At 37.7% G+C, this 16,609-nt stretch overlaps 1 protein-coding gene across 7 annotated transcripts in view; it reads left to right on the top strand.

The window, feature by feature from the left end:
* Window positions 1-16,609, top strand: part of rnf220a (ring finger protein 220a) — a 419,208-nt gene that overhangs the window by 1,080 nt on the left and 401,519 nt on the right. For 2 of the 7 annotated variants that reach the window (XM_055641655.1, XM_055641649.1), the window contains exons 1-2: window positions 1,173-1,464; window positions 2,571-3,310. In XM_055641655.1, the coding sequence (XP_055497630.1) occupies window positions 2,683-3,310 (628 nt within the window). In that variant the 5' untranslated portion in view covers window positions 1,173-1,464; window positions 2,571-2,682. Of the gene's footprint in view, window positions 1-106; window positions 331-1,169; window positions 1,465-2,570; window positions 3,311-16,609 lie in introns of those variants that run through there. The other 5 variants (XM_055641650.1, XM_055641651.1, XM_055641652.1 and 2 more) reach the window with 5 other exon arrangements.

The raw sequence follows: 16,609 nt of genomic DNA, 5'->3' as shown, positions 1-16,609 counted from the left end.
TTTCGATGAGCAATCTTGCCCCGGACTTGGCACCATAAGTCCGATTACGATCTTTTAAAAATAAAAACTGTATTCTTGTTGAATACTTTTTCCCCACCTTTTCTCAATCTACGTTATTACATTTTAGCCCGTTATTTAAGCTTGAAGGAGCGAAACGGCTCCCAATAAGGTAAATATTGGAGTTTAAAACTGGATTTTGTTTTTGTTAGATAATAAGACAAACGAAACGGTGAATAGATCAAGAGAAGGGAACGAAAAGACAAATTATCAAGAGAGGGAGTCGCAAGAAAAAAAAGTAACACGAAACCAAGAACGCTCAAAATATATCGTGTGAGTACACTGTGTGTGCGGCAGTGGGAAGAAAAGGGGGGTGATTTCACGAAGCCGGGAAGTTGAAGAGACAAGGAAAATAAACACTGCGGCAGATGATGCGAAACTATTGCGCTGCACGGTGAAGCAAGCGGAAAGGTTTTATTGAAGGGAACGCGGGGGGTGGGGGGAGGTGAGTACATGCAGCAGAAAAAAAGATCAGAGAATCAAAAAGGCAAAAGGTCAACAGTTCCTTGTAAAAAGCGGAGATACTTACAAAAAAAAACCCATGTATCCTAATTGTAAAGCCGAAACGCGCTGTAGGTGAAGAAAGATCAAATACCGAAGCGCACAAACTATGGAATGATAAAACAATGCAAAAATACATCCAAAAGGAACAGTTTTAAAATATACAGAAAACTAGAAACAAAGAGAGAGTAAATAAATACAACGCTCCAGCTGATCTAAATACTTTTTATAAAGCACAAAACAATTTTAGAGTTGTGTTTCTTGCATGTGCGAACAAAAGAAAGAAAGAATAAACAAGAAACAAGTCCAAAGACGGATACATGTGAATAGTGGCTAAAGATGAGCTGGGTTGAATCGATGAAGCGGAAACAGGAAAGGGGGAAATAAGAGCATGCAGCCAGCTAAATAATTAAGGGCAGCAAAGAGAGGGAACAGGGGGAAAAGTCGTAAGAGAAGGCAAGAAGGAAGAGCGGGAGATGAAACGATGAGGGCGGACTACAATTCCCAGCTGCCAGTGTGTGGGCAATGCGCTTGCGTAGAAAACTGGTCGGGGACTGCGCTGGTATATTGCTGTCCCGGTGAGTGAGTTCTGAAATTGACGCACACACACACATACACACACATACACACACACACACTCTCTCTCTCACTCTCTCTCTCTCTGACTGAGCCAAGCGGCAGCAGCGGAGCAGCAGCACAACATTCCATCTCTGATCGGACTCGGGATAGGGATTCCTCTGTGCATGTAATCAACACCACTCTACATCAGCAGACCATTCACACACACACACTTGCACCCCACAGCCCTCACACGCTGAAGGAGAGTTTTGCCAAAAGAAATAAACCTTTTTATTTTCGCGTATTTATGTTCTATTATATTAAGTGAAAGCATCCCTGGGAATTAAAGTAAGTACAGTGATAAGAATTTATCTGTGATGTGTTGTCTCCAACTTTGTCCGCAAGTCATTGTTTACATACTTCACGGTCTGTGTGTGCCGGTGCGTGCACCTTGCGATTAAAAAAATACTGTGGTAAGGTAGTTAGCCCAGACACTTTGTGTTCATTGCTTGCGCTGCGACTTATCGCTTGAACAGTTATTTAGATTAAATTGCGCTGTGATGAATTAGATGTGCGATCTTTATTCATAGTAACTTATACAACGTGCTTCTAAACAGTAATATCCGAGTTTCTGTTCATTCTAAACGGCACAATTGCTAAGGTTTTCCTGCTATTCTTTATTTTATTCCTTGATGATCGCTACTAAGTGTCATTAAATTAGCTGTTTAATTGACCTCAGTTTCAAAGTTGCAATGAATTATCCGGCACTCGATGTTATTAATCTTGATAGTTGTAACAAAAGTAGCAACTGGGTTTTTGGTGTCTTGATGTCTGACGACTGGAAAAGTATGAGATGATTTAGTGCTGGTACATTTCGATTTTTGGCTAGAGTCCTGCTTTCTCTCCTTTTTACCAGCCCTGTCATTCGTTATTAGTTACTATTGATCGCTTTGCAAAGTGATAACTGAACTAAAATTAATGTCAATTCTACCGCGTAAATCAATACCGTTAAGTTATTTTAATCTTTATTTTTTACCATGTGCCAAATTAAAAATCTGAAAAGTAAACATGTGTATTAAAAACCCCGTAAAATGTACCTTTATTTATTTGTTGAGAAGGATTGTGAGTGGAAGAAATGCTTAATCAGTAACCACCTCTTGTGATTTCGGAGCAATAAATGTATTTTTGATCACCGGGCTATAGAGGCTCTGTTATTTGGGGTCAGTCTTTAAGCCCGTGACATTTTGACACCAGAGTGTATTAAGTATAGATTTTCATAATTACTGTGGTCAAATAGAACCTCATCTACACTAGCATCAGAATCCTTGTTATGGGATGTGAATATATATATATATATATATATGTGTATATGTGTGTGTGTGTATATATATATATATATGGCAGGAATTGTGGGTGTGTGTGAATATTTATTTTTGTTCTCTTTATTCATACAGGGTCTATCAAGCTGTGGTGTTAATGATGTCACCCTGCTCTTTATAAAGCCAGCCTTGCCTGCATTTCAGAAGGTCATATATAAGTCTGATACGAGCGAGCAAAGACTTTCCAATGGACTTGCACAGAACAGCTTTCAAGATGGAGAATTCTTCCTACCTCCCTAATCCCCTAGCATCTCCAGCTTTGATGGTCCTAGCCTCCACAGCAGAGGCTAGCCGAGATGCCTCCATCTCTTGCCAGCAGCCTAGACCTTTTGGAGTACCCGTCTCAGTGGACAAAGATGTCCACATCCCTTTTACCAATGGTTCATACACCTTTGCCTCAATGTACCATCGTCAAGGTGGGGTGCCGGGGGCCTTCCCCAACCGAGATTTCCCCCCTCAGCTTTTGCATCTGCATCATCAATTTGCACCTCCAAATCTGGACTGTACCCCCATCAGCATGCTGAACCACAGCGGCGTTGGGGCATTCCGGCCTTTTGCCTCCGCTGAAGACAGAGACAGTTATCAGTCTGCCTTTACACCTGCCAAAAGACTAAAGAACTGCCATGAAAATGAATCCCCCCATCTGAGGTTTTCAGACTCTGAGGGCAAGGAATATGAGTTCACAGCCCAGCTCCCATCCAGTTCCCCCAGCTCACTAAAACTAGATGACTCTGGAAAAAAGGTCTTTGCTGTGTCAGGTCTCATCTCTGACCGAGAAAATTCTGCAAGCCCTGAAGACAGTCGAAATGAGAGATGTAAGTGTTTGTTCTTTTACTTACTTTAATTTACTATTTATACTTTTTTTTATCTTTGCAAATTCAAATGTTCCTTTAAATGCTCTTTGTTAGCTTGTTTGGCATTAACTTTGACTAAAATAAATTATCTCACTGAAGTGGTGGTCACTTTAATATTCAAACTATTTGAACTCAAAAGTGTTCAATTTTTCTATGAAAAACTCAGAAATAGGTTCCAAAGCATATGTTCTTGTCAGGATATCACTTTTCATCATATGTATTTTAATTTTAGTTGCGGATGTTTACTCGTGTTCAGAGTTTTTTTTAATGGTCGACAGTTTAAAATAAAACTAAGTAAAGCAAACAGAATTGTTTTTTCCAATGATTAAATTATTTCAAAGGAATTAAGTGAAGATCAAGTTTCTGTGAATAGCATGCTATATATATATATTCTTTTAAAGAAAAGCTTATCACCAGCATTTCTCAACAGCATCGCAGTCTCATCCTCGCACCACCCCCAACACCAGTACAAATAACCTGGGAAAAAGAGAGAAAAGACCTTACTGCTGAGAGGAAGCCAATCCCCACATCTGTATTGTGATGTTTGTTGAGTTAAATTGCAATTCCAAAAGTTTGTGAGGCACATCAGCGGCTTGAGAAGAAAGGTGGTGCTTAGAAGATGAGGTGATAATGGGTGATAAGTTAACAATCCTCAACTGTGGGAAGCTACTGACTTTTTTGTTGCTGTTTGTTTTGGTTGAAGAAAGAGTTGGAGGCTGCAAGGGAAATGAGGAAAAAGTGAGAATAATAACAGAGGTGAAAGAGAGAGAGAGAGAGAGACAGAAAGTGAAAGGAAAGGATGTAAAGCAAAGTGAGTGATAAAGCATAGCATTAAAAGCTGTTGGTAAGGGGGAAAAAAAAGTATGAGTAAAGATCATTTCAAAAGTTCGATCGCAGGAGGGATTGCAGATGGGCTATATTACGGTTAGGAATAAGTAATTAAACTCCAGTTGTTGAGTCAGAATCCAGGCCCTATCTTCCTTCCTGAGCCGTTAACAAAACAAAATTAAAACAACAAAAACGTGGATGTCTTTGCTTCCTTCCTGACAGGACCAACCTGGTTGCTTTTCTTCTACATAAATGTCTTCTGATTTACTGAGCAAACAAATTAGAACAGCGCAGTTGGGGTGTTAATGATAGGGGAAGTAGCACAAATTGAAACCTGTATTAATATTCCTTCCTTTCCCTGCAAGTAAACTTTAGCAAGGGTGTTCTTATATTCATATGGCTATCGGTGTTTTGTAGTACTGAACCAGATGTGAAAACACTGATCTTTTCAGTTCTTCCCATTGGATTTCAACTGGCATCCTTTTCACATTTCTTTAAGTGCTTCCCTCCCCTCTTTTCCTCTACCCTCTTCTTATGGTAATGATAGGCACTAATATGGAAAAATCGAGAGGAAGGCAGTAGTGGATCGGCTTTGAGCACTTGCTGAGAGCTGGTATTATACATCCTCAGTCTTTAAGCCTGTGGTGTAGCGAAAAGGATTTGAGGGTTGTTCAAATGAATATTGAGGTGCGGAGGAGATAAGAGATAGGACAATTGGTCTTTAACACAATGCCATTTGTTCTAAGGTTGAGGTGTGAGTTGTAGTTAAAATAAAACTAACCTCGACATGCTTATTGCATGCAGCTGGACAAAATACATCTTTTAAGCAGATCAATATAGAATGGCAGCTTTATAGGATTGCAAATATAAAGACTAAGAAAAAGCCGATGGTATGGAACACAGTTGAAATAATCTGCAAATAGTTTGCTTTTGTCCCAGTATGATTTTTAGAACTGATTTTATGATGATGTCTTGTTCAACATTAACATTTGTTTTTTTTAATAAAAAGCGATGTTAAAATCCTTTTCTTCAATATTCTAGGCTAACTTATTTTATGAATTCTTTATACTCAGCAGATAAAATAAAACATCAGCTGTCTCCAATTTATTTGTCATTATCACAAAAAATATAAACACATTAAAATCTAAATTTGATTTATTATAAATAACTGCACTAGATTTCAAGCATCAATTGAAATTACAAGTTAAATTTAACTAGACATTCCTCTACTTAATATCTAATTTTTGTCTAGCTGAGGTTAATAAAGTATGGATTACAATTTTAGTTTTTGGGAGTAGTATCGTCCACGAATCCCTAATGTGGATCATTTCTAGGTTTGTTACAAAATGATACTTGATTTTTAAAAATTGATAGTAATGTGCCATTTCTTCAGATATATTTATTAGCAAAATTGTTATGTTGTCAGCTAAACAATTTATACATTTATAGCTTTATCTATTGCTCTGTCTACGTATTACTATTTATTGCTTCAGCTACTTTTAGTTAACACTGATTGCATTGCACAAGTGTATAGGATAAATGGTTGATTTACAAAGTGGAGTTTCATTACGAAGGCTGTAACTTGAAATATTGCAGCTAAATGGTAATATGTATGGAATTTTTGGGTCTGCCAGAGGCTTAGTACGCAGATCTGTCACTTTCCCTGAGCAACAACCCTGACGACCTCTATTCAAAGTGCCATCGATTTCCTTTCTTTATTTCTTCCCAAAAAATCTGTTACAAGACTGCTGCCAGGGGAATACCTGCTCAATTGCGGCATAGCACTTCTTCACTTTTAAATACTGTTTCTTAGGAATAAAAGTGAACCAATTCAAACTTTGAAAATATTGCTTTAAACAGACAAAAACTGAATATATGGTGCAGCGCTACAGATTTCCTGGGCCTTCTTATTTTAAGTGATTTGGACATTATTGTGTCTGCAAAAGAAGCTTGATTTAAAGGGGATTATTTATTAAACTGAACACTGTACTTTATGACTGGCAAAATGGAGAAAGACAAATGTCCAGAGTTGCTGCGTGGAATCAGAATTTCCATTTGTTAAAACATGTATTGTGTGCGATTCGGGTCTTCAGCAAGTGATTCAGAAAGAGGCTTGTGGCTACCAGCATACATCAAATTTCCTGCTTCATTTCAATCTCTTGTTTTGAATTAGTACAGTTTAGCAAAATATTTGCCTTTACAGCCCAAGCTCAACTTACGAAGTACAAAAGGATGATCAAAATAGTCCATAAAATTACAAATGAGAGAAAATAATCCTTACTTAAGAATGGGACGTTTTGAAAATGAATGCTACAAGGAGAGAGGAAAATTATGAACTAATGAGAACAATGTGAAGATATTTTGACAATGACTTAGCTTAAGATTTTATTTGATCTTTCATGCCATGATGCACATTCAACTTGCCACAGTCTCTGAATCATAGAAAAGAAACTTTGTGTACTCTTGCATGTAATTAATGGTTCTTGAACACTGACTCAGCAGCATGTGAATACATCCAACATTTGTTCAACTAAAAGTTGTGGGGGGGGGTGGGGGGAGGGGGGGGGATGTTGGTAGGTGCGGGGAGCAAGCATTTCAGGAATTGTAACATTTCAGAATGATCACTGATTATTGTCGGAAAATATCGTTTTGGGATGGGGGGCTGGGGGTTGCTGCTTGCTTGACAGATAACTTTTTAAACCTACAGTCTGTGAAAGGCTTCACATGTGAAGTCTTGGCTTTGGATTAAAAATAAACAGCTCCTCAGATGCTAACAATCAATGGCAATGCTGCTTGTACTACATTTTGTTAGTCCCTGTGCAACATTTCTTTTTCATGTTAGTCTTTCTTTATATTTTTCATTTCAAAGTCTTTCGTTCTCAGTTAGTGGCCCAATTTAAATTTTTGTTGCAGAATCCATGGCAAAGTGAGGCGTCTGACTTGTCTCTCCTTGTTTTATTTGTAAATGCCTCATTCCTCTGTAGGGGTACTATCCCTGTCTGGTAAAACATCTTTATTCTCATCAATTACTGCTCATTTGCCCTCTGTCTACATTTGTGCAATGTGTCTGGTCTACAGAGGCTGAAGGGGAGCTTGATGTTCAGTCAGTAAACCCACCAGGGAGACTCGGTCAGTATCCTCAGCTCTCTCCGACAGCATCTTAGCACATACAACAAAGCAGACTACTGTCAGAGAGCAAGCGAGCATTCTAACACACATTTGTAACCACTTTTACCTTTCAAATACGAATAATATTCATTGTCATAATTAGATTTTATTTTTACAAATTGCATGTTGATATGTACCCATTGTTAGGAACTCCTGACCGTTTAAAGCACACGTTTTATATTTTTGAAATGACAGTCGCAGCTAATATAGTCAACAGTTTTTAATAGCCAAATGTTATTTTAATGGTTTTCTAAATAAATATCTATATATTTATGAATAAACTAATTTTATTATATATGCTGCAAATAATTGGTAAATCTTTTTACCCATTTTTATGTTGTGAGTTCTCTATTGCACTATCGATCTTTACACCAGGCACGAGAAAATATAAAATGGAAATAGAGTGCAAGCTGAAAATCTTTTATCTCAGCATGAATTTCTAATGGTGCTCAATAAGAAATGGTGATAAATTGATAACGTTCAAACAATGAAATCAGAAAATCTACCTTGTTCTATTTATTCTATATAAAATATACAGGTTGTTGCCAGTGTATACGTTCAATTATTGGATTGTTATAAAATGCATTTTGCAATATTAAGAAAAGTTTTCACATCTTTACAAAAAATGAGCACGCAACAGCAGTATTTCCCAGCTAATAACAGATAAAAATCTTGTAATCATTGTCAATCCTTTCTATGAAGAAATTATCAGTTGTTGTAGAACAAATATTATATAGATAAATATGACGAGGGAAGAGAAACATGCCAAATCTGTCCGGTTACTGATTCGATGGAAGTAAAAGCATGCTCATAGTAGTAATGAGGTTTTATCAATGAACAGAAAAAATATTTATCTTGGCCTTTAAAGAGGATCAAAATGAAAAAGGAGGAATATAAGTTTGTAAGGGTTAATAAATGGAACATTACAAAAGCCAAAGATCTTTGCAACAGGTTTGCCTGTTGCTTGCCAGCTAGTTTATTTTATTCAGCAAGTATCTTGTCCTTTTTTGTGAAAAATGGGTAGCAGCTGCTCTGGTGGGCTGTGTACCGTAAGTATAATTCAGTGTCTCAATTGTGTCTCCCTGCTTGTGAGCGAGAGGGAGAGAAAGAGCCATCCCTTTGTTTCCTTTGTGAGAGCCAGGTGACAGAGCCAGTGTTGAGAGGGCAGAAAAATAGCAACCGGCAGTTCTCTGGCAGCCGAGATCAAAGAAGAAGGCAGGAGGTCTTTTCAAATTGGGGGCCCTGGTGTTGAGGCTATAATCACAGCTTACAGCCAACCAGTTTCTGAAAGATACTAGCCTGGAAAAGGGAAAAAAACTTTCCAGGAGCTAAGATAGTTAATTAAAACCAGCAAACAGGTGCCCTAACAGCAGCAGTGAATCAAATCATAAAGTTTTACAATGGAACGGTTTCTTTAAAGGCATGGGCAGAAACAAAAAGAGCAAAAGAATTGGCCTCACCTAGCATGTGGCACATGCCATTTACAAGCTCAGAAGCTTTTTGGAAGAAAATAAACACTTACAGTTTGTTCACAGAGTCTTGCAGATTTAATATATTAAAATGTCCCTTTCGCTTCTGGTGCAAGTCAAGCAGCTGTTTTAGTTTATTCAAAAAAAAAGGCTGTGGTTAATGCAAAATCAGCAGTGGCACAGGGCTTATAAGAAAAAGATCAATCATGGAGTGGGGTGATAAATTAGACACATCAGCGAAAGAGAACACCTTAAATCGAGCTGGCTTGGTGACGGGGGAATGTATGTTGAAGGATGGTGGCTGCTTGTGTTTTTCAATAAACAGAAACATCACAGTGAATGGAGCAAAGCAGCTATTTGAGTTTAAAATGTGGTAAATCTCTTGAAACCCAAGTTTTAATTGTATTTTGTACAACCACGTCATCTCTGTGACTTAACCACAAAAATAGCTGCTTATATTCCTTTTGTAACTTGGCCTTAAGTAACTGCCCTACTGTTTAATGAAAAAAACAAATATTTTGACCTGGGTGATTACTTTTAAGAATTCGGAAATAATTTAGCGAATGATAGATTGAATTTATCCCCTCATATTCACATTTGATTTCTATTTTCCTATTTAACATGTTAGGGGGCAGTATTCTTGTTGATGATAATTATGTAAAGTGGAAATTTAAAAGTAATTAGACCAAGGACAACGGGTCACTGAGTTGTTAATCACACAAGAAACCCAGTGAATCCACCCCAGCTAAAATGCACTCATCCATTTCCCTCAGGAAGACAGCTCATCATTTACATTTCTGATAGACAAGATTTTCCGTCCTCTTCAGCCCAACTGTGGAACAAGCATAAGAAAAGTTGGCATCCATATTAACCAGGCTGTCTGTTCACCCCTTAACAGATTGCCATTTGAAGTATTGATTGAGAAAGTGAGAGCATCAGGTTAGAGGGAGATCTGTGGTTAGGGGCTGATGTTGGGGGCAGGGAGTCACGGTGGTTGGAGGGGGTACGATTGAAGAAATAAAAATGAAACATTTTAGGCAAAAATACCTCCTTTTTGTGCCTCATTGCAATCAATGAAAGAAAATAAAAGGTCAATCCATTATAGTGTAGGCTGAATCACTTAACATTTTTTTCCAAGAAATTAGGGAAATTATTTATTAATGAATTTTTCTGCTCAAATAGCTAAACAAATCATTCCCTGTTTTTTTTTTTCCTACAGCCTTTAGAATTCTAATTATTGAACTGTCCTCATAACTGGGAATTAATTTTTGTGTGGCCTAAAGTATTCTTCAAATTTATTTCCATAGCAATTTTAAATAGGGAATAAAGCCGTAAAGAGAAGGTGATAAGGGGCTACCAGTATCTGATATCATAGTATTAATCCCAATAGTTGTGCTCTTGTCAATTGAATGGATTACGTTTTCTCACTGTGACAAATTAATTTTAATGATGACTGGTTTTATTATCAGTACTATGTTATTGCTTGTAATCTGTGCAACAGTTTTGGGTTTTTTTTTCCCTTGTTTCTTTCTCTTTGTTTAATTTAAAGTGTCCTGTAATTACAGGGGTGTTAGCATATGTGGAGAGGGTGATATGATTTATCCTGCACAGACAGCCATGATGTGTGTGTGTGTGTGTGTCTGTGTCTGTGTCTGTGTCTGTGTCTGTGTCTGTCTCTCTCTGTCTCTCTCTATATATATATATATATATATATATAATAACAACCATATAATCATATTGCTTAGAAGAGAAAGAACGCATTCTGAGAAATATATAATTATAAAAGGACTGGACAAGCTAGACACAGGGAAAATGTTCCCAATGTTGGGGGAATCCAGAACCAGGCGCCACAGTCTAAGAATAAAGGGGAGGCCATTTAAAACTGAGATGAGAAAAAACTTTTTCACCCAGAGAGTTGTAAATTTGTGGAATTCTTTGCCACAGAAGGCAGTTGAGGCCAATTCACTGGATGAATTTAAAAGAGAGTTAGATAGAGCTATAGGGGCTAGCGGAATCAAGGGAGATGGCGAGAAGGCAGGCACGGGTTACTGATTGTGGATGTTCAGCCATGATCATAATGAATAGCGGTGCAGACTCGAAGGGCCGAATGGCCTCCTCCGGCACCTATTTTCTTTGTTTCTATGTTTCTATGAGAAGAAGCAGAGAGGATATTAAGGTTCTAAGTACCTAGTGAACCATTCAGATGTGACAAGAAAAAATGAATATTTGATTTTAAATATTGTTCTCAGTCTCACCATGTGGTAATTTGGACCTTTAGTTATCTGACTACCTAAAATCATAGTTTCCTTGATCATACCTTTACATTATCATCAATGGAACGTTATGAATTCTGGAGCACAGGAAATGTTATTTGTCATTGATCGATTTTGGCAGCCGAGTTTTACTATCATTGTTTTCCTCAAGAATAAGGGGTAGGCCATTTAGGTCTGAGATGAGGAAAAACCTTTATACCCAGAGAGTTGTGAATCTGTGGAATTCTCTGCCACAGAAGACAGTGGAGGCCAATTCACTGGACCTTTTCAAGAGAGAGTTAGAATTAGCTCTTAGGGCTAAAGGAGTCAAGGGATATGGAGAAAAAGCAGGAACGGGGTGCTGATTTTAGATGATCAGTCATGATCATATTGTATGGCGGTGCTGGCTCGAAGGGCCGAATGGCCTATCCCTGCACCGATTGTTCTATGTTTCTATGCCTGGATATTATAAAAATCAGGCTTAGCACACAGCCTCATATGCTCTCTGGGAAAGAGTGGGAAACTTGTCTGAGTTTCTTGCATATGGTCACTGGGATGTTAAGAATCTGAAAATCTTTTGTGTATTATTTCATCATTCTTCATTAATTTTCAGTCCTCAGTTGTTTAAATAGAAATAGTGGATTGTCACTATGAAATTATTACCCAAATATTTTGTTTTGATATTGTGAAATCATCCTGCTCTAGATGAGAGTCTTGTTCATACGTATTGGAGCATCTTTCCCTGCTGTGGAATGGCATGCATGAGTTTACACTTTATAGATACAAAGCATGACAATTATTGTGCTAAGTGTAGGACCTTTGTAAATTGTAATGCCAAGAAAGAAGAATATCGTGCCACATTTGGTGAATAGACATTTTGGTCTAAGGGATACTCAATGAATAAGGAAATTTGATGACAGTAAAAAATAAAAAAAGGAGTAATGAGGAATGAGTAGAATATGTTCAAAATGTATGTGTACAAAATTAATCAGCATAAATAATTATGCGAAGACTGAAATAAATTATTTTCTGTAGATACAAATGAGAACAACGTCATTGTGGTCAATGGATGTTCAGACTGAGTAGGGACAAAGTCAGTAATAAAATAGGAAATAGGAAATAAAGAAGAGTCCAAAGATCGAGTCATGTAAAGTAAGGGTACAAACACTGAAAAATTGTTTCAAGGCACGCTCAGAAAAACGGTATAGTGATGTAGATAAGACTGTGAAACATGTACAAGTATGTAAACACATAAAAGCTGTAACAGAGGAGCAGGCCATTCAGCCCAAACAGTCTATGTCAAGGTTAACACACCTGGAAGCAAATACAGCATTTCTAATAATTTTTATCCACCCTGTTCCCATATCCCTTTATCCTCTTTTTGTTCATCTATCTATCTAACTCAGTCTCAAATGTTGACATAGTTTCTGCCTTAACTACTAACCCTGAAAGTGAATTCCACAGTCTTACAACTCTCTGTGTAAAGAAGCTTCTACTGGTCTTTGTTCTTAATCTTGTATCAATGGTCCTTCATGGTTGACCCCTCAACTATTGGAAGCAGTGTACTTCTGTCTATCCTGAGAGATGCTTTCATAATTTTAGGTAGCACTATCATATCTGCGTGCAATTTGTTTTCCAGTCAAATTAATGACATTTTTAAAATCTTCTTGTTTATATTTTTTTCTTATCAGGTGCCATCTAGTGATTCTGTATTTTAGCTAAAGAGGAAAGCTTTAATATCCTGCTACAGTTTGCAGCCCGGTACTTTACACAGTCATCTAATTTAGATCCTATTAAGTTTTTAAATAGGTTATCATTATCTCTTGTCTTTTATATTCCGTACCTCTTGTGATAAAATCTAAAATTGCATTAGCATTTTTCTTACAGCCTCATCAACCTCAGATACTGTCTATCCCATCTTGTGAACCTGTCCCCCCCCCCCCCCCCCCCCCCCAAGTGCCTCTGATATTTCTCAGTTCTAAACCTACTTCCATTCAGATTATAATTATTGGTGTTATTCACTATTTTCCGACTGCATTTCCTCTCACTAAGTGGCATTGAGTTCCACCTGCAACAGCTTAGCTAGCCATTATTTTATTTTATCATTATCTCTTTGGACTTTCATTTAGTCTTCTCGAGAATTAACATTAAGTCCTAGTTTGATATCCTCTGAAGATTTTAATATCTTAAAGAGCCATATCCAAAATATCCATGTATGCAGCAAACAAACATGCCCCTGGAAAAGAAGCATTCTGTTTATAATCATTCTGAAGAACTCTGGCTGAGGAAATACAAAATAAAATGATGAAGTAATAAGAAAAATGACAATATTAAAAATGATAACCATGAGGTTTGACAATAAAGTATAAAAAAGTGGTCAGATTGTTTAAGGGTTTCGCCTTTAAGCATTATCAGTAAAGTATGCTTGGCAATTATTATCATAAGATCATAAGTGACAGGAGCAGAATTAGACCATTCGGCCCATCAAGTCTACTCCGCTATGGCTGATCCATCTCTCCCTCCTAACCCCATTCTCCTGCCTTCTCCCCATAACCACTGACACCCATACTAATCAAGAATCTATCTATCTCTGCCGTAAATATATCCACTGACTTTGTCTCCTCAGCCTTCTGTGGCAATGAATTCCACAGATTTACCACCCTCTGAATCCTTCCTTATGGATCTCTGAATAGGGGTATGTACAAAGAGTGAAGACGTAAGAAATTTTAATATTCATGGATCATTTCTCTGATCAATTATTATAAAATTATTGTCCCTATTACAGAAAATATGATAAATCAGATCTTCACCATTGTATTGTCCTGGATTAAACAATGTTTCTAGGATAATGTGGTAGCCCTTCCTAAACAATGTCGGTGAAGTGCCGACATACAAGACATAGAGTTTTCACACTAAATCTCTTCAGATGACAATATCTAAGGCTGATGGCCAGGACTGCAACCTACAAGCCACTCAGATCGTCAGCTGCCGTTTTACTTCTGCACTATCCTCCTCATACAGGACCTTGCCAAACTGGTGTATAGCTGATGTCCTTCTTCAGCTCCAGGCATCATTTGTTTTAATGAGTATCAGAGTAGCAGTGGAATGACAAAATGCACTAATAGCCTCAAATTGTGATGGCAAGCTTTGCAGTTTTTCTCCCTCTCACAGCCCAGAATTGGGCAATGCATGGCACGAACACAACCCAGACCTGCCTGGGAAACAGGTCCAACCCAGCCCACCAAATGCCTCTGCATGATGCAATGGACTAACTTCCTGAAATGAAAATCAAGAAGATGCAGATGCTGGAAATCTGAAATTTAAAAAAATCTGAAAATGCTTGAAACATTCACCAGGTTATAAGGTCATAAGTGATAGAAGCAGCATGAGGCCATCCGACCCATCAAGTCTGCTCCGCCATGCAATTGTGGCTAACCTATTACTCCCTCTTAACCCCTTTCTACTGCCTTCTACCCATAACCCCTGACACCCGTGCTAATCAAGAATCTATCCATCTCTGCCTTAAAAATATCCATTGACTTGGCCTCCACTACCTTCTATGGCAAATAATTCCACAGGTTCACCGCCCTCTGACTAAAGAAATTCCTCCTCATCTCCCTCCTAAAGGAACGTCCTTTAATTCTGAGGCTATGGCCTCTAGTCCTATACTTTCCCACTAGTGAGAACATCCTCTCCACATCCACTCTATCCAAATCTTTCACTATTCCGTAAGTTTCAATGAGGTCCCCCTTCATGAGCGAGTACAGGCCCAGTGCCGTCAAACGTTCACCATATGTTAACCCACTCATTCCTGGGATCATTCTCGTAAACCTCCTCTGGACCCTCTCCAGAGCCAGCACATCCTTCCTCAGATATGGTGCCCAAACTTGCTCACAATACTCCAAATGCAGCCTGACCAGCGCCTTATCTAGGGAAAGAGAAATACTGTAGAATTATGTTTCCAGTTGAAGACCCATCATCAGAACAGAGTGTAAATTCATAAAACATTTTTCAAGTAGCCCACCATTTTGCTCATTCTTTGAGAGTCACTGATCAGTCTGCATTCACAAATAGCTCCATATGGTCTTCCTTCATTCCACTGTTATTTTCCGTCTGCTCTTTCGCTCCTTCCTTTTCAGAGCAGGCGTATGTAATGGAGAGAATCAGTGTATGAGTGAGAGAACAAGGCAGCACTTGGCACTTGTGTCCAGGGCAGAACTCTGACAATGCAGAATGTCCATTTTCCACAAAATCACAGTTTTGATAGGGCATTAACGATATGTAGACCAAGCTTTGAGGCTGCACACAATGAATACAAGTGATGCTGCAGCAGATATTGAATTAATAAGAATGTATGGAGTGAGGTAATGCCCAGGGAATTTGTAGAAAATGGAAATGTTCACTGTGAGGAATTTTTAATTAATGGTGCACAGCATAATGGTTCATGGGATTTTCAATATACATACCTTACCTGAGTATAATCAGCCAGCTCCTCTTTTTTTTAATTCAAAGTTTTTTGAATTGACTTTCTCTCAAATAATAAAATGATCTTATTATTCAACACGGCTGAGAATAGAGAACAGCTAAGTTTGTTTGCTATGTCGCTCTTCAAGGGAGATGCTAAATGCATTTCATTGTCTCTGTACTGTACACTGACAATGACAATTAAAATTGAATCTGAATCTGAATCGGATCTGAGGTATTAGAAAAACCAAGTGACCTGTGCAGAAACAAAGGGCCTTGTAGGGTTAAACTGATCAACCTTGGGTTTGGAGATTCATAGGAATAACAAGAACAAATCTTGTATTGACTGTTTGCACAAATCCATCTTTGTCCAGGAGATTAGTACACGGGATACCAGAAATAAATGAATGTTACTGGTTCCAAATAAATGCAGCTTTATTAAGTAAATGGCTAATAGTGTGCATTCTCTGAAGATTGACAATTTGATCAAATTAAAACTTAATCAAGCATGGCTGTGTTTTATCTTTGAATAATTTAAAAGTCAACTGGTCTCTTAAAAGTGTAGACTTACAATGTAGATAAAAGGAATGTTGATTCAGCCAATCATTTAAAAACTTTGCTCCATCAAGTACAATTATTTGTAATATTAAAAAAACCTATTTACAGTAAATCTTTTCTCCAAGATTTGTCAGTCAGAAAAGCGTTTAGAGATGAGATTTAAATAGACAAAACAGCTTTTTCAAGGAGCTGCATCAAGTTACATTGAATACACCCTCTGTAGTTGGAATTAATCTGCAGTGGCGTTCAAACCTTTGTCCCTAGCTGTAAGTCTCTGGTTTTATTAACTCTGTTTGGAGAGTGTCAAAAGAGTTTTAAGGACATTCCACTGAATTTAAATTAGCTTTAACACCACAAGACATACAGTAGCAAAATTATAATGCACTGGCTATAATATGTTTTATAGAGTTAACAACATTAAACTTGAAGAAAACTTTCAATGAAGAAAGAGAAATTTGAAGATAAAGTTTAAAATGTGTCCATGGTCTCCTCTTTGAATTGCCAATAGTAAAATATGCTTA

This window comes from Leucoraja erinacea, chromosome 10 (genome assembly GCF_028641065.1).
Source record: "Leucoraja erinacea ecotype New England chromosome 10, Leri_hhj_1, whole genome shotgun sequence".
NCBI lineage: Eukaryota > Metazoa > Chordata > Chondrichthyes > Rajiformes > Rajidae > Leucoraja > Leucoraja erinaceus.
The sequence above is the reverse complement of the archived record's forward strand: the minus strand, read 5'-3'. Positions and strand labels throughout refer to the sequence as shown.